General features: G+C 38.4%; 1 protein-coding gene across 1 annotated transcript; it reads right to left on the bottom strand.

The window, feature by feature from the left end:
- Positions 1-7,987: 7,987 nt before the first annotated feature.
- Positions 7,988-20,170, bottom strand: LOC121371848 (all trans-polyprenyl-diphosphate synthase PDSS2-like). The gene is made up of 6 exons (XM_041498051.1): positions 19,822-20,170; positions 17,612-17,743; positions 15,201-15,402; positions 10,392-10,640; positions 9,816-9,968; positions 7,988-8,466 (listed from the first exon to the last, which is right to left on the bottom strand). The coding sequence occupies exons 1-6, from the start codon at positions 19,917-19,919 to the stop codon at positions 8,311-8,313; spliced, it is 990 nt and encodes a 329-aa protein (XP_041353985.1). The 5' UTR covers positions 19,920-20,170; the 3' UTR covers positions 7,988-8,310.
- Between the last annotated feature and the right edge of the window lie 3 nt (positions 20,171-20,173).

Here is a 20,173-nt window from a genome sequence, read left to right as displayed (position 1 = left end):
AACCATAATTAATATAAATAAACATAATATAGTATATGATGATCTCAACAAAGGATCACCGACTGTGGTTGAGCTTTGCTACTTATAAGAGAGGGCTCCAAAGTGGAAGTTACCACAGTCTGCAGGTAGCCCACTATAGGAAAGAAACCAAAATGCCAGTCAAAAGCTGATAAGAGTCACGGGACACCAGACCACAATCTGTCCACAGAGGCTTCTACTGCAGGACAGGCTTCAGAAATGGCGTTAGATATACTTAAAATGTATGTTGCGGAAAATGGGGACAGTGCTATCTGAAATGCTTTTTTTCCCTTCAAATATAGTACATCATATTTCAGCCCCTGCTGACAGAAATAGCAGCCCTCGAGGAGGAACGAGAGGTATTGAAGATGAATGCAGCTACAAAGGAAGTGATGAAAGAATCACAGGGTTTAGAGATTCGAAAAGTGGCCATGGAAATGCTGAAATGGACACTATTATGTTTTAAAGTAGGCTTATCAATAGGAGGGTCATACACAATTAAACACTCTTTATATCCACAGTCAAAATTATAAAAAAAATATCTTTAATTTTTAATTTTTACACTCCCAAGAACATGCTTAAACCAGGACCAGCAGTTCAAAGTATTGTTAAGCTAACCCTGGGCTTGCATAATATTTATCTGTTTTTGTATTAATTACTTTAATAATGAGTGGATACGTTATGTTCTTCTAAGTGATGTTTCAACATTGCTATTGATCTGTTTTTGTATTAATTACTTTAATAATGAGTGGATACGTTATGTTGTTCTAAGTGATGTTTCAACATTGCTATTTAAATATTGATTTAATATCTAGTTTTGAAAAGGTGCTGACCCATCTCTCCCTCTATCAACATTGAACCTCGGTCATATTTAGTCACAATATTCCAGTTGCAAATGTTTGTACATACATCAATTAGGATCTTCAAGAGTATTAATTCTGCAATCTGCTAATGGATAACTTGTTATTACAGATCCTGACATGGAAATCACACCAAAGAAAATCAAAAGAGAACAGTTCACTGGCTTCAGAGTATATGGTATTCATGCGTGAAAAGCAGGCAGAAGAACTTGCTTTTAAAACAGAACAATTGGAATTAGATAAACAAACAGAACAATTGGAATCAGATAAACAAACAGAACAATTGGAATTAGATAAACATGAAAAGTTGGAGCGTCAGCAACGATTAGCTCGTTTGACATGCTGAAACAACTCTTACAGGAAAAAGTTAATGAACCAACAAAATCTTCACAATAATAAATCAACAAGTTGCTGAACACTATAGTCTGATATATTTAAATGTATTTATTTATTTTAATATATATAATAATATAATTCAGTTATTTATTGCTGATGGTGGCCGTGTTGTTAAGACTTAATAGTGAAAATTAACAGTGAATAATAAAACTTGTGATTGTTGAGCAAAATGTCGGTCATTTGCATGTGAAATAAAGTACACATTTTTTTAATGACTGCTGTCGCTCCACGAAAGTGGCATTTGTCTGCTTTTTAATGTCCTAAATATTCTTCAAGTGCAGGTGGTGATAAGTTACAAAAAGCACTGGTCTGACTGCCGTATATGCATGTATGGCAGTTGGTCAAGATGGCACCCACCATATAATATTTCGCCACTGGCTGAAGGACTTTTAAATTATTTTTAAAGTCCAAGAATGCAAAACTATTTACAACTTTTTCAAACTGCCATTCCACACACTTGCGTACCATACTCTCGACATCTTTTTATTGAAGAGTGCCTCATCCACTCACAGGTTTGCTCCTTTGAACGGACAAATGAGGTAGTCTCTTAACGGATACACAGGATCGCCACACAGGGCAAATGAGGTAGTCTCTTAACGGATACACAGGATCGCCACACAGGGCAAATGAGGTAGGTAGTCCCTTAACGGATACACAGGATCGCCACACAGGGCAAATGAGGTAGTCTCTTAACGGATACACAGGATCGCCACACAGGACAAATGAGGTAGTCTCTTAACGGATACACAGGATCGCCACACAGGGCAAATGAGGTAGTCCCTTAACGGATACGCAGGATCGCCACACAGGGCAAATGAGGTAGTCTCTTAACGGATACACAGGATCGCCACACAGGGCAAATGAGGTAGTCTCTTAACGGATACACAGGATCGCCACACAGGGCAAATGAGGTAGTCTCTTAACGGATACGCAGGATCGCCACACAGGGCAAATGAGGTAGTCCCTTAACGGATACGCAGGATCGCCACACAGGGCAAATGAGGTAGTCCCTTAACGGATACGCAGGATCGCCACACAGGGCAAATGAGGTAGTCCCTTAACGGATACACAGGATCGCCACACAGGGCAAATGAGGTAGTCCCTTAACGGATACACAGGATCGCCACACAGGGCAAATGAGGTAGTCTCTTAACGGATACGCAGGATCGCCACACAGGGCAAATGAGGTAGTCCCTTAACAGATACACAGGATCGCCACACAGGGCAAATGAGGTAGTCTCTTAACGGATACACAGGATCGCCACACAGGGCAAATGAGGTAGTCCCTTAACAGATACGCAGGATCGCCACACAGGGCAAATGAGGTAGTCTCTTAACGGATACACAGGATCGCCACACAGGGCAAATGAGGTAGTCCCTTAACGGATACGCAGGATCGCCACACAGGGCAAATGAGGTAGTCCCTTAACAGATACACAGGATCGCCACACAGGGCAAATGAGGTAGTCCCATAACGGATACGCATGATCGCCATACAGGGCAAATGAGGTAGTCCCATAACGGATACACAGGATCGCCACACAGGGCAAATGAGGTAGTCCCTTAATGGATACACAGGATCGCCACACAGGGCAAATGAGGTAGTCCCGTAATGGATACGCATGATCGCCACACAGGGCAAATGAGGTAGTCCCTTAACGGATACGCATGATCGCCATACAGGGCAAATGAGGTAGTCCCTTAACGGATACACAGGATCGCCATACAGGGCAAATGAGGTAGTCCCTTAACGGATATACAGGATTGCCATACAGGGCAAATGAGGTAGTCCCTTAACGGATACGCAGGATCGCCACACAGGGCAAATGAGGTAGTCCCTTAATGGATACGCAGGATCGCCACACAGGGCAAATGAGGTAGTCCCTTAACGGATACGCAGGATCGCCATACAGGGCAAATGAGGTAGTCCCTTAACGGATATACAGGATCGCCATACAGGGAATGAGGTAGTCCCTTAACGGATATACAGGATTGCCATACAGGGCAAATGAGGTAGTCCCTTAACGGATACGCAGGATCACCATACAGGGCAAATGAGGTAGTCCCTTAACGGATACGTAGGATCGCCACACAGGGCAAATGAGGTAGTCCCTTAACGGATACGCAGGATCGCCATACAGGGAAAATGAGGTAGTCCCTTAACGGATATGCAGGATTGCCACACAGGGCAAATGAGGTAGTCCCTTAACGGATACGCAGGATCACCACACAGGGCAAATGAGGTAGTCCCTTAACGAATACGCAGGATCGCCATACAGGGCAAATGAGGTAGTCCCTTAACGGATATACAGGATCGCCATACAGGGCAAATGAGGTAGTCCCTTAACGGATACGCAGGATCGCCACACAGGGCAAATGAGGTAGTCCCTTAACAGATACGCAGGATCGCCATACAGGGCAAATGAGGTAGTCCCTTAACGCATACACAGGATTGCCATACAGGGCAAATGAGGTAGTCCCTTAACGGATACGCAGGATCGCCACACAGGGCAAATGAGGTAGTCCCTTAATGGATACGCAGGATCGCCACACAGGGCAAATGAGGTAGTCCCTTAACGGATACGTAGGATCGCCACACAGGGCAAATGAGGTAGTCCCGTAACGAATACGCAGGATCGCCATACAGGGCAAATGAGGTAGTCCCTTAACAGATATACAGGATCGTCATACAGTTTTCCCATTCTTCAATTAGGCTGCTCTTACGAATGTCATGTCTCCTCCCTTCTATTGGCCCATGCAGGTTGGCTATAAGACCATTCGGTATTATTACCAATTGAAAGTTCAGGGCATGAACTCTCTTGTGTCCATTGAAGCATATTAACTGCTTCATGCCCGGCCTACATATAAGTCTCACGGTTCCATCAATAAAACCGACGCAATGTTCCAATGGAGGCCCTGCAGCATGTACAGCATGTGCATACTGCTGAAGGTATGGACGTCTCATCCATGGGTGATCGAGACTATAGTACTGTCGGAAATAGAATAAAAGTGATTTTCGTCGATTATTTCTTACATATTAAACTGACAAGTAAATATTTTGTAAATATCTATTTAATGATAGTCTACCTAATTTAGCATTTACTTGTTTGGGCTCTCAAGGTGGTGTTTACTTTTGAAATTAAAAGAAAAATGTCAGTAAACAGGTGATTTGTACACTTTATTGGAACAGACTATAACAAATTTTGGTCAACATGTGTCAATTTCATTGCTGTTACAATACGTGAGGGACTGTTTCTGATGATGTTTTACCCCTATCCCTCTCCAAAACAATTTTTTTTTTTTTTTTTTTTAAATAAAATTTTGATTTAACATTTAAAGATACCTTTAACAATATGCCCATAAATGATTATAGGAAATAATTTTATCTACTGGTAGAAAATACATTTTTAATGGAGAATCTTTATCACAAACAGATGCTCGCATATAACTATTCTGTTCATAAATAAAATCCAAGGTTTCATTCAAAAAGAGCTAAAATGTTGACTTGGGTCTTCCAAATACTGGCTCGAGGTCGGCCAGTCTATTGGGGTATACCAGTCTGAGCAAAAGAATATAAAGTGCGTCTGTCCCGTTGCAAATAGGACAATTCTTGTACACCATCTTTACAGGCAAATAGGACAATTCTTGTACACCATCTTTACAGGCAAATAGGACAATTCTTGTACACCATCTTTACAGGCAAATAGGACAATTCTTGTACACCATCTTTACAGGCAAATAGGACAATTCTTGTACACCATCTTTACAGGCAAATTCAAGGATGCTGTCAGTCAATGAATATTGTCCTTATCGAATCTAAATAACTTACGTGTTTGTTCATTTGTAATATCGTCAAGTCGGAATCTCGAAAACGTACGGTCATATGTTACCGGACCACATTTTGGGAGTAGGCTAAAAAACATTAGATCGTCATCATTGTATGCCAACACTATCTCAAACACATCTGACAATGTCGTCATCTTTAAGTCACTAACCATACCGATCTGCAAAACTAGCCAAACGGTTAGTACTAACTTACTGATACGATTAGCTAACCGTATCCGTAACAGTAACAGTGTTGTTATGAAACCTCTCTAATGAAGAGACATAATGAGTTGGAAGTTTGTTTAATAACACCACTAGAGCACATTGAATAATTAATCATTGACTATTGGAAGTGAAACATTTGGTAATTTTGACATATAGTCATCAGAGGAAGTACAGCTACCATCAGAATTAATGGTAACTCTGTCTCTGCTGTTCTTGATACTGGAGCTACTGTAAATACAATGAGTGACATAGTTTACAAACATTGCAATCTCCTGAAACTAAATCTTGAAAATCTGCCACAGATATTCAGCTGTAATTCCGTATATCCACTTGAAGTAATAGGAAAATTCTCGGCAACTGTTGAAATAAATTTCAAGTTACTAAATACAAATTTCTTTGTAACCAAATTTCTTTGTTTGTGATACTTTGCTCAGTTAAAGTCCTGTACCACATTGGACTTGCTCTCCATCAACCAATGCTCGACTACAAATGTCTCTTCTCCTACTGACTTCTTAGCCAAGTTCTCAAATTTCTTCACTGGTATTGGCAAATTGAATGTGTTCAGATTAAACTTCATGTAGATGAAATCTCACCCATTGCTCAACCTCATCGTTTGTTACCATTTCATCTTAGAAAACGAACCGAAGCTGAACATGACAGGTTACTAAAGCTAAAGATTACTGAAAGTGTTGATGATGTTCCAACTGCCTGGTTATCTCCAATCACAGTTGTTGAAAAGCCTAAAAATCCTGAACAGGTATGTATTTGCTTTGATATGTGTGCACCCAACCATGCAATTCAAAGAGAAAGACACATAATGCCAACAATAGATGATATTGTAGCAGATCTTATTGGATCTACAGTGTTTTCAAAAACTTGATCTCAATACGGGTTACCATCAGATCGAACTAGCTCCCAAATCTCGCTATCTGACTACATTTTCCACACACATTGGACTGTTCAGATTTTGGAGTTTGCTCTGCTTCCAAGGTGTTCCAGAATAAAATCCGACTGCTTGATGTAAGTGATGACATTCTGATTCATGGAAAAACACAGGAAGAACACGACAGGAGGTTGGAATCAACATTGCTTCATCTGTGTGAGAAAAGCATCGCCCTCAATACTGAAAAGTGTGAATGCAAGGCCAGCATTAAATTTTATGGCTTTAGTTTCTCGAAAGATAGTCTGCCACCAGATCCATGAAGATGACAGGATGGCATAATGCAAACAATTTTCTTAGTTAACATTTTAACATTTTTTATGCTGTGTTTGAATAAATGAGTTGTAGAAATTCAAATTCATTAATTCTTATTTATTGATTTAGGTTTCAAAATATAACATAACAGAAGCAAACTGCAATAACATTTCGGCCAGGATGGCATAATACAAACAATTTTCTTTGTGTAAAATATCCATGTTGTATTAATCTGATGAAATGTGTTTTGATGGTGGAAACATCACAGATAAACAACATAGATGAGAGAGATTCCTATGCTTGTTTGTGGCTGCAGCATGAATGAAATAACTTAACAAGAGAAGTGTGCCATGTTACTGTATCTTATTGGAAATGAAAGCAGGGAGATACATTTGTATATGACACTTTTTCATTTCAAGCTGACGAACAACACAAATGAGCCATTGTTTGCCAAACTTCAGCAATATTGGAACAAGAAAAAGAACTTGACTATTAAGAAAGATGACGTAGTAAGAGTCCAGTCAACTCCAAAGAACCGATGGATGCCTGGAGTAGTTGGAGAAAATCATCAGCCCTCAAGGCCTTATGTTGTTGATACGCTTCATGGTACATATATATTGCTTCATTACGAAAACAAATGAAAATGTGCCTAGTATGAGAAAACAACCTTCCAACTTCACCAACCCCCACCCAAGAGACATTCCAGCATCTGACCAAGACCCAAAATTCAAAATTGCAGGGACATAGAGAAATGATTCAAATGGATATGTTTAGCCCCCAAACCAACAAAATGTCGTAATTTTCAAACGTCCCAGTTGCCCAACCCAAAAGTAACCAGGTCTGGTAGAATTGTTAGGCAACCAGTAAGACTGTTATCTAAATAGTGTTCTTGTATTCACCACAATGATCTGAGAATATTAAACTTTATTGTAGTTTCTTTTAATGTCTGTCAGTGTTAATGATGAAACATTTTGTTTAGTGTTATTTTGAACAATGTTACATGATAGGAGTTGAAAGTAAACTTCAGGATTTAAATATGTTTGTGAATTAACATAAAGTGAACTTTGAATTACACACCAAGTGAACTGTGACATTTGTTTAGTGTTATTTTGAACAATGTTACATGATAGGAGTTGAAAGTAAACTTCAGGATTTAAATATGTTTGTGAATTAACATAAAGTGAACTTTGAACTACACATCAAAGTGAACTTTGAACTACACATCAAAGTGAACTGTGACATTTATTTAGTGTTGAGCAGAATATTCATCAAATGAACTATGGACTAAGTGTTATGTGAACAGTGACATTACTTTTTAAAAAAGGGATTAATTGTAAATTTATGTATCATGCACCTTTAATACACTGTGCTGCATCATGTGTCATGTACATGTGAGCCTTGTTCTGGGTCTTAATACCCAGCATTTGAATAAATGAACTATACAAACTGAATGTTATCAGTTCTTCTGTTAGTTGACAAGTTTATTAATGTTACAAAAGATGAACATAACATGTACATCACTGCAAGCAGTCAGTGCTCACCCAGGAAAGAATTTTATTTTATCCACTTTTGAGATCTATAGAGTACTTCACAGAACATCTTTTAAATGGGACAAATCTGAACGAAAATTATTTTAGCCAAATATCAAATGATGTAACCACTTTATATAACAATTAGCAGTTGGTCAACAATGGAAGGATGAGTCCCTGCTACGTGAGCCTGTACCGACGTGAGACATCACACACAGTAATGTTTACAGTATTCATCACTGTGTCCAGCTGTTTCTGATCGTCAGGATCGGACCGCAGCCTGCACCATGTTGACTAGCGCCGTCCTTGCCTCACACATGGGAAACTGACTGACAGCCCGCGTAGCCGATGTTTCAAACTCATGCACCAAGGACCTGCACTCCTCTATGACTTGACTAGCTCGCACGTACTGCACTATCTGAAAGTGAGACAACAACCGTGTTACATGACTCCTCTATGACTGAGACAACAACCGTGTTACATGACTCCTCTATGACTCGACAAGCTCGCACGTACAGCACTATCTGAAAGTGAGACAACAACCGTGTTACATGACTCCTCTATGACTCGACTAGCTCGCACGTACTGCACTATCTGAAAGTGAGACAACAACCGTGTTACATGATTCCTCTATGACTCGACAAGCTCGCACGTACTGCACTATCTGAAAGTGAGACAAAAACCGTGTTACATGACTCCTCTATGACTCGACAAGCTCGCACGCACTGCACTATCTGAAAGTGAGACAACAACCGTGTTACATGACTCCTCTATGACTTGACAAGCTCGCACGTACTGCACTATCTGAAAGTGAGACAAAAACCGTGTTACATGACTCCTCTAACTCGACAAGTGCAGACACTAAAAAAACCGTGTTACATGACTCCTCTATGACTCGACAGGCTCGCACGTACTGCACTATCTGAAAGTAAAACAAAAACCGTGTTACATGATGCCATTACAAGGCAGGACATAGCACAGGGGAAAAGTGCTTGTCTGTTGTGCAGTCGGTCTAGGATCAATCCCCATCGGTGGCCCACTGGGCTATATGACATTCCAGCCAGTGCACCATGACTGGTATATCAAAGGCTGTGGTATGTTATATCCTGTCTATGGGATGGTGCAAATAAAAAATCCCTTGCTACTAATGGAAAAATGTAGCAGGTTTCCTCTCTTAGACTATATGTAAAAATTACAAAATGTTTGACACCCAATAGCTGATGATAAATAAATCAATGTGCTCTAGTGGTGTCGTTAAATAAAATAAACTTTAACTTTGACTTTGACCACCATTATCCTTTGTTCATCTTCACCTCATTCTAGGTTTCAAGTGAAAAAAGAATGGACTTAGTACACAATAAAATCTTCACTTCCAGTGTTTGTTATAATGGTTTAGAATGCACAGACAATACCTCACAAACATGTAACTGCTTTTGCAATACAGCATATACACAAAGGGTGTACCCTGCCATATACTGTTGAAGCTTTCATACACCCAGGAACATTTCTATCATGCTTAGGCAACACTGGCATTTGATGCAAATAGGTTATTTCTCTAAACACATAAAAGATCAAATGTATAAAAATACAAAGGACTAGTAAAAAAGCCAGCTGGGGACTATGCTCAATGACAAGCTAAATAATCCAAGTAACTTCCAGTTCTACATTTTACTCTACATGTTGTCAGTGTCGATGCATGTCCCAGGTTAAAAAGCATGACATATATATGGGGTTTCTTTTCAATGGTTAGCATTACACTTTAATCACCTTTTTAGAACTAACTGTGTGTCCTTGCTTTCTGTCATCTTCAAGCACCGATCTCCCATTGGCCTCGACATACTTGATAACTGGAGCAGACGTGATACAAAACTGTTCTATGTGTTTGTCGGGCTTCACAAATGGCTGAAGGTCAGCATACATCTGAAAAAAAAGAAGCAATTATTAACTTGATTTGAAAAAATGCATTGATACCCATTACATAAAATGCGATAACAAATTATTTCAAGCTTTAATATATATATGGAAAAAATATCCTATTCTATAAACTACAAAACTCATAGTGTTAGGTAAGTAGCAAGAGTTATTTCCCTTAATAGTTTTGGAATAAAACATCACATAGATGACACAATTACCAATAGCAGGGCTCACATTGGTTTTGCCAATTTTCAGATATATAGAGTATTGTTGTGAAAATTATTAAAATGTGCTTAATTTAAGGAATATTTTATTAAACAAAGACTACATGTCAGTCACTTTTCATAAAAAAAAGTTTTAGGAATTGGTTAATTTGACAATGGACAGGATGTGCCCTGCAATATAGGCTAAAACCAAGCTAACTGTTACCTGATGGGCATAAGTCATATTTTCCCCATATGCAAATGCTAGCTGTTTTATATCTTCACTGTGACTGGCCAGTTCCATTGCTGCCTGGCAACCTTTAGCCAATAAGCTGCCTAAAGAGAGAAATGTTTGTTTTTTCCAGTCTGCAAAGCAGACCGTATCTGGAAGTAGTGCATCTCCATTATTGTCCTGAAGTCCTGTAAACTCAGCTTCCATCAAGTCTCCAATAGCACTGGAGATAATCTCCACCACCTGTAGAAATACAAGCCTAACATCAGTATCTTCTAGAAATAATCTCCACCACCTGTAGAAATACAAGCCTAACATCAGTATCTTCCATCAAGTCGCCACTTGCACTGGAGATAATCTCCACCACCTGTAGAAATACAAACCTAATATCAGTATCTTCCATCAAGTCTCCAATAGCACCGGAGATAATCTCCACCACCTGTAGAAATACAAGCCTAACATCAGTATCTTCTCGAAATATCTCCACCACCTGTAGAAATACGTGCCTAACATCAGTATCTTCTAGAAATATCTCCACCACATGTAGAAATACGAGCCTAACATCAGTATCTTCTAGAAATATCTCCACATGTAGAAATACAAGCCTAACATCAGTATCTTCTAGAAATAATCTCCACCACCTGTAGAAATACAAGCCTAACATCAGTATCTTCCATCAAGTCTCCACTTGCACTGGAGATAATCTCCACCACCTGTAGAAATACAAGCCTAACATCAGTATCTTTTAGAAATAATCTCCACCACCTGTAGAAATACAAGCCTAACATCAGTATCTTCCATCAAGTCTCCACTTGCACTGGAGATAATCTCCACCACCTGTAGAAATACAAGCCTAACATCAGTATCTTCTAGAAATAATCTCCACCACCTGTAGAAATACAAGCCTAACATCAGTATCTTCCATCAAGTCGCCACTTGCACTGGAGATAATCTCCACCACATGTAGAAATACAAGCCTAACATCAGTATCTTCCATCAAGTCTCCACTTGCACTGGAGATAATCTCCACCACATGTAGAAATACAAGCCTAACATCAGTATCTTCCATCAAGTCTCCACTTGCACTGGAGATAATCTCCACCACCTGTAGAAATACAAACCTAATATCAGTATCTTCCATCAAGTCTCCACTTGCACTGGAGATAATCTCCACCACCTGTAGAAATACAAACCTAATATCAGTATCTTCCATCAAGTCTCCACTTGCACTGGAGATAATCTCCACCACCTGTAGAAATACAAGCCTAACATCAGTATCTTCCATCAAGTCTCCACTTGCACTGGAGATAATCTCCACCACCTGTAGAAATACAAGCCTAACATCAGTATCTTCCATCAAGTCTCCACTTGCACTGGAGATAATCTCCACCACCTGTAGAAATACAAGCCTAACATCAGTATCTTCTAGAAATAATCTCCACCACCTGTAGAAATACAAGCCTAACATCAGTATCTTCCATCAAGTCGCCACTTGCACTGGAGATAATCTCCACCACATGTAGAAATACAAGCCTAACATCAGTATCTTCCATCAAGTCTCCACTTGCACTGGAGATAATCTCCACCACATGTAGAAATACAAGCCTAACATCAGTATCTTCCATCAAGTCTCCACTTGCACTGGAGATAATCTCCACCACCTGTAGAAATACAAACCTAATATCAGTATCTTCCATCAAGTCTCCACTTGCACTGGAGATAATCTCCACCACCTGTAGAAATACAAACCTAATATCAGTATCTTCCATCAAGTCTCCACTTGCACTGGAGATAATCTCCACCACCTGTAGAAATACAAGCCTAACATCAGTATCTTCCATCAAGTCTCCACTTGCACTGGAGATAATCTCCACCACCTGTAGAAATACAAGCCTAACATCAGTATCTTCCATCAAGTCTCCACTTGCACTGGAGATAATCTCCACCACCTGTAGAAATACAAGCCTAACATCAGTATCTTCTAGAAATAATCTCCACCACCTGTAGAAATACAAGCCTAACATCAGTATCTTCCATCAAGTCGCCACTTGCACTGGAGATAATCTCCACCACCTGTAGAAATACAAGCCTAACATCAGTATCTTCCATCAAGTCTCCACTTGCACTGGAGATAATCTCCACCACATGTAGAAATACAAGCCTAACATCAGTATCTTCCATCAAGTCTCCACTTGCACTGGAGATAATCTCCACCACCTGTAGAAATACAAGCCTAACATCAGTATCTTCCATCAAGTCTCCACTTGCACTGGAGATAATCTCCACCACCTGTAGAAATACAAGCCTAACATCAGTATCTTCCATCAAGTCTCCACTTGCACTGGAGATAATCTCCACCACCTGTAGAAATACAAGCCTAACATCAGTATCTTCTAGAAATAATCTCCACCACCTGTAGAAATACAAGCCTAACATCAGTATCTTCTAGAAATAATCTCCACCACCTGTAGAAATACAAGCCTAACATCAGTATCTTCCATCAAGTCGCCACTTGCACTGGAGATAATCTCCACCACCTGTAGAAATACAAGCCTAACATCAGTATCTTCCATCAAGTCTCCACTTGCACTGGAGATAATCTCCACCACATGTAGAAATACAAGCCTAACATCAGTATCTTCCATCAAGTCTCCACTTGCACTGGAGATAATCTCCACCACCTGTAGAAATACAAACCTAATATCAGTATCTTCCATCAAGTCTCCACTTGCACTGGAGATAATCTCCACCACCTGTAGAAATACAAACCTAATATCAGTATCTTCCATCAAGTCTCCACTTGCACTGGAGATAATCTCCACCACCTGTAGAAATATAAGCCTAACATCAGTATCTTCCATCAAGTCTCCACTTGCACTGGAGATAATCTCCACCACCTGTAGAAATACAAGCCTAACATCAGTATCTTCCATCAAGTCTCCACTTGCACTGGAGATAATCTCCACCACCTGTAGAAATACAAGCCTAACATCAGTATCTTCCATCAAGTCTCCACTTGCACTGGAGATAATCTCCACCACCTGTAGAAATACAAGCCTAACATCAGTATCTTCTAGAAATAATCTCCACCACCTGTAGAAATACAAGCCTAACATCAGTATCTTCTAGAAATAATCTCCACCACATGTAGAAATACAAGCCTAACATCAGTATCTTCCATCAAGTCTCCACTTGCACTGGAGATAATCTCCACCACCTGTAGAAATACAAGCCTAATATCAGTATCTTCTAGAAACAATCTCCACCACCTGTAGAAATACAAGCCTAACATCAGTATCTTCCATCAAGTCGCCACTTGCACTGGAGATAATCTCCACCACCTGTAGAAATACAAGCCTAATATCAGTATCTTCTAGAAACAATCTCCACCACCTGTAGAAATACAAGCCTAACATCAGTATCTTCCATCAAGTCGCCACTTGCACTGGAGATAATCTCCACCACCTGTAGAAATACAAGCCTAATATCAGTATCTTCTAGAAATAATCTCCACCACCTGTAGAAATACAAGCCTAACATCAGTATCTTCTAGAAATAATCTCCACCACCTGTAGAAATACAAGCCTAACATCAGTATCTTCCATCAAGTCTCCACTTGCACTGGAGATAATCTCCACCACCTGTAGAAATACAAGCCTAACATCAGTATGTTTTGGACATCAACATTTAAGAAACATTGCTACATGTAGATATCAATAATGTAAAGATCTGGACATGTGCTTATAGTGTCTTTACTCAACACTTTAATCAAGTCTTACCCATACATATACATGTAGCATGCAGTTCAAACCTGGAGACTACCCTATGCCTTGAGCCTGGATGTTAAAGGTTTAAATATACACAACTGTAGGCCATAGATGGGACTTTTCTCAACCATATATTTTATCCTAACTGTTTCTCAATCTTGCTCAAATATTTGAATTAGTGATAAAATAAAGCATTGGCTACCATGTTAGTATTTTAATATAATAAACTTTAAAATCTTTATAAGTAAAATGATCAGTTTACTGAATTCAAATTCAAATCTTATTGATTTCTGACTCAAATCTTACTCAATTCAAGCTCCAACTGAACTGATTTCAGAATCCAATAATACCAATTTTAAACACTAATCTTACTGATTTCAAACACAAACCTTAATGATTTTAGATTCACCTGACCCAGTCCAGACTCCAACCTTACTAAGTTCAGATTCCAACCTTAAGGAACTCAAACCCCAATCTTACTAATTTCAGCCTCCAATCTTACTAATTTCAGCCTCCAATCTTACTAATTTCAGCCTCCAATCTTACTTATTTCAGCCTCCTATCCTACTGATTTCAACCTCCTATCCTACTGATTTCACCTATCTTACAGATTTCAGCTTTCTATCTTACAGATTTCAGCCTCCTATCTAACTGATTTCAGCCTCCTATCTTACTGATTTCAGCCTCCTATCTCACCAATTTCAAAATCCACCCATACAGATTTAAAACTCCTACTCTACTGATTTCAGACACCAGCATTACTGAGTTTTATTGAGTTCAGACACCAGTTGAGTTGAGATGGTACAACACAAACCTGAGTGTTATTGAGTTTAGACACCATTAGGCCTACTGAGTTGAGAAACTAAAAGACACACCTGAGTGTTGTTGAGTTCAGACACCATTACTGTGTTGAGTGTAGAACACAAACCTAAGTGTTAATGAGTTCAGACATCATTACTGAGTTGAGAAGATAGAACACACACCTGAGTGTTGCGGAGTTCAGACATCAGTGGAGTTGAAAAGATAAAACACAAACCTCAGTGTTATTGAGTTCCGCGAGACCAGTACAGGCATTGGCCAGCAGGAAATCACCGCTAAGAACGGCCATCTTGTTTCCAAACTCCATGTCCTTGACAGGTCCATCTAGTGCAGGGTCAAGGTCAGACAGGTTGACAACTCCTTTGTGTATGAGATTAGCAGTGTGAATCATCTCGGTGATTTCAGCGAGTGATCTCTGACTAAAAAATGAACATAACACAATTTTACAGTTTAGAACATGAATAACACAACTAGACAGTGTAGAGCACACCATATCTATATAGTATAGAACATGAATAACACAACTTTACAGTTTAGAACACGAATAACACAACTAGACAGTGTAGAACACAACACAATTTTACAGTACAGAACATGAAAAACACAACTTTACAGTTTAGAACACGAATAACACAACTAGACAGTGTAGAACACAACACAATTTTACAGTACAGAACATGAAAAACACAACTTTACAGTTTAGAACATGAATAACACAACTAGACAGTGTAGAACACAACACAATTTTACAGTATAGAACATGAATAACACAACTTTACAGTTCAGAACATGAATAGCACAACTAGACAGTGTAGAACACGAATAACACAACTTTACAGTTTAGGACATGAATAACAAAACTACAGTTTAGAATATGAGTAGCATATTTTTTACAGTTTAGAATGTGAATAACAAACTTTACAGTTTAGAACATGAAAAATACAACTTTACAGTTTAGACACGACCACCATATAAAATTACACACCATATAAAATTACAATCAACTGACATGACAAGAAATCTGCACTTATTAGGTACATGACTGTTAAACATTAAGAAATACCTGGACTCTTTTTCATATTAGAATCTTGTTCCTTGTTCTCATAAATAGAAATCTGAGAATCCAGTTAAATTCACTCAACATAAAACTTAAACAAGAATCGTGACAAATTAAATACATCTACAATGCAACAACAAGTTTCATTAATTTATGATTGAACAGTTTGTGAGAAAAGGACTTAAACACTAACATTTAACACAAAAGTCCGAATAGTAATACACATGTATTTGCAGTTGTAATATTGTACCTACATAATTTGTAATATATAGTCTGATATAGGACAACATCGGTTATCTAGACAATATAGTTTCCATTTTCAGATCATAAAGTTATTATTTATTAGCATCAAAATGTGAGATAAATTCTTGTGGATTCCGATGACGTAAGTGATGGGAATCGAATGGCATCTAGTGAGATTTGACAACAAATAAACTTATAAAGCTTGAACTTGATCCAGAAAACAAGAGAAGATATATCTGCTGCCACCACATCTAGACTACAGGTACTAGCTTCTACCAGTTAGCAATCAAAATTAAAATTACTTTATAACATTAATTTTTCTACTGACAGGATACATGTATATACCACATCCTTTCATATGCCAGCCCATGTTATGAAATATATATTTTTTTTAATTAACAGTGTTAAAAGTGATAGAGAACTTTAAATTTGTGATATGTATATATTGAACATTTATAAAGCAAGCAGTTTTGGAATTCAGTTTATATATTTTCAAATGAAATATTCACTACCATGGCAATTACATGTAAACACAATTTACCACAATTATATATATTAAAATGATTTAATATTTTATACTTAATGTCATTCTTAAATCCAATTAAGGTTCAAGCATGCTGTCCTGAGCACACACCTCAGCTATCTGTATGTGGGCTATAATGGATTAGTGGTTAGTGAGAAAGGTCAGTACGTGTACCGTTTAAGTTGTTAATAACGGACACTGGGTGAGAGTCGGTACTGGAATGCGATCCCAGTATCTACAAACCGCATGTTCAATGGCTTAACAGCCCTCTACATAGCAAACAATTTGGTCGCATAAGCAACCTTTTTTTTATTTGGCGAATAAAATATTTCATACTACCATAAGCTACATAAAAAATACAAGTCGGTGCCATCTGGCTCCTAGATGGATAAGATAATGTAGAGGTCTGCACCACCGAGGCCAGTAAGTGTTTATGATGTCAACACTATTTATTGAAAGTATTACACTAAGTTAAATCAAGTGTTTATTTAACTGGATGTGAAAGTATTTGTCGGTGCTGTCCTGGTTATATACAATCCGGCCTCGGTGGTATGATGGTTAAGTCATTGGACATAAGTGGTAGGTACTGGATTCACAGCCCAGTACCGGCTCCCAACAAGAGCACGTTTTAATGATTCAGCAGGTAAGTGTAAGACCACTACACTGACTTTTCTCTCTCTAACCACTAACCCTCTGTCCTGGACAAACAGCTCAGATAGCCGAGAGGTGTGCCCAGGACAGCATGCTTGAACCTAAATTGAATATAAGCATGAAAATAAGACGAAAGGTTATATAAAGACATTACCTAGGATATATTCCACCGATCTGGTCAGCCATGGCCAGATGACTCTGTGAGCTGGGACCCGCGGCCTTGGACATCAGCAGTATAATAAGACCTCGCGTTTGTAAGCTGTACTTCCCATCATACACAAGACCTCTGAAACAAACACTTCACAGGTACAGTTTTCACAAGCTTTCAAAACAACTCTCCATTTGGCTTACAACAAACTGCAAACAGATATCTGATGTTGTAAAACTTGTATGTACATTTCCATCCATTATTACACTTTATTTATAAAAGAAAGTTCTCCAGTTCTCATTATGCAATTTATCGCACTGACTTAAAACATACAATCAAATTGTACAGTAAGAATACATTAAATGTAACAATATTAGTGTTATACTTATGTAACTTAGTAATTACAAGTCAACATACAGGGTATGACACATTTTTTAAAAAGCCACTAGCCACAGGACCCTGGGTTTGTAAATTCTACTAGCCCACCAAAATAAAGCACTATAGCAGCAAACTTTATATTATAAGGCTAAAATAAATTTTCTAGGAACCCAACCCCTATAGTATTAGAAACTAAAAAAATGGCTGACCTGTTTTCTTTCTTTTTTGGATGTACGTGTGTATATAAAAAAAAAAAAAAAAAAATTAGTAATATTAGTATTAGTATTATTTAGTGAAAAGTTATCTCATGTTTTGGTTTTTTTTTTTTAAACCACATTTGTCACTAGACCTGTGTTAAAAAGCACTAGCCCCGGGCATCGGGCTAGCGGATTTGTCAAACTCTGCAACATATTTCACATATATTATTAACCATTAATACACACATTAGAGGAAGAAACCAGTCAGCACAGGTCTACATATTTAACTGGAACATTACTGAAAGGGGGTGCTGTACATAGTGTGTGTGTTAGTGTCTACTATGTGGAATATTTGTTATTGGCAAACTTGAAAATTATTAAGGTAAAGGTATTTAGCATCAAACATAGGATTTTTTTCTATTACTGTGAGAATCCTTGCCTACCATGTCGTTGGCAGCCTTTCCATGTTTTTGCTGTAGTTATCTCTAGCACCAGGGCTGAAAATTAGCATTCGCCCACCGGTCCATGGCAACCTTTCCTGGCTAAGGGTGACTAAGAATTTTACAAAGGTAGTCAGTTGGGCAACCATTGATTTTAGGGTCTGGCAAGTATGGTACTAATTAAAAAGAAACATACACTACAGGTCTGGAAACACACTACAGGTCTGGAAGCAGAAGACATAGAACATGTTCTATATTTTGACAGCGCCAAAATAATAAATAAAGATAAAAGTCACATAAAAACATATTAATTTGTTAAGTCTTAAACCCATACCATCTCAAATAACATTTTATTGGGGGGAAAAGTTCAGTGTAAATTGTAACAAAAATTATTTACAAATTACCACCAAACTGCATATGTTAATTAACTCCTTTTTTCTGATACAGGTTTTAAGGCAATTGATGAAAAATCCAAGGTAATCTGAATGACAAGACCGTAATAAATGATCAAGGCCATATCTCTGCACAAAGCAGAGTCAAATAGTGGCAAAATAATGGAGGATTCCTTGGATCTCTATCTAATGCCTCGTCTGTCAGAGACAACGCAAGTCGAGCAACATACCTTGGTGGTTCTAGCATTTTGTTTTCACCGACAGTATTAAAAATGAGATTTAATATGTATAATTTAATAGTATTTTGTAAAGTAATATTTTATTTATACTGGATTTCTTTTTCAATTGTTTTTGTTATTTTAGTTGGTATGGGTTTAAAATTTAATGACATGGTTTTATATGAATTTTAACTTTATTCATTATGAAGTTAAACACCAATTCATTGGTTTTCTTTTAACGCAAACGGACTATATGGTGAACACATGGTTATTTTTAAAGAAAGTCAAGTTTTGATTTTGGCACTTCAGTTAAAGTTCAATGTGATAACTGGAGGGCTAGTTGAATTTGAGAAGGGCCAATAAGATTTTTCTTCAACTGGCCCTGCTTGGGACCATGGTTTTCATGTTAGTTTTCAACACTGTAGCACTCGGGCTAGGTTGACAGGTAACATCAACTGGGCATGTAGCGATCATCTATTATACATGTATCTGCCCAGTACCCCCTACTTCAGACTTTATGGTTACAACTGGATTTAGGATTTGAGTTAGGGTCCCTTTTGAAATAATGGGAGGATGGGTATCTTTCTGTACCTTGCCGTTTTTAGAAGAGGGTGTCGCGTTCCAACAAGTTTGCGTACATGCATTGCAACATTTGACAGTTCGTCGCTGAGAAGACATCGCAAACTCATAAACGATGTGGGGTACCCGACAATCTTCTCTGCCTCGGAAACCGCCTTGTTCCAGTCAGTAGGTTTGGAAGACAACCATGAACTCAAACCAGAGATGTTTCTTCGCACGGGAATGTGAACGTGTTTACACTGTTTACATAACACAAGACTCGATCTCCATTTGGTAGGAAAACATTACGTACAGGTCTGTTGATCAAATAACAGGATAACCGAATCGTTAAGCTCAAAATATGCTCAAGTAGGCCTATATAATA

Source organism: Gigantopelta aegis, chromosome 4 (genome assembly GCF_016097555.1).
Source record: "Gigantopelta aegis isolate Gae_Host chromosome 4, Gae_host_genome, whole genome shotgun sequence".
NCBI classification, from domain to species: domain Eukaryota; kingdom Metazoa; phylum Mollusca; class Gastropoda; order Neomphalida; family Peltospiridae; genus Gigantopelta; species Gigantopelta aegis.
This window is presented reverse-complemented; position numbering and strand designations above follow the sequence as displayed.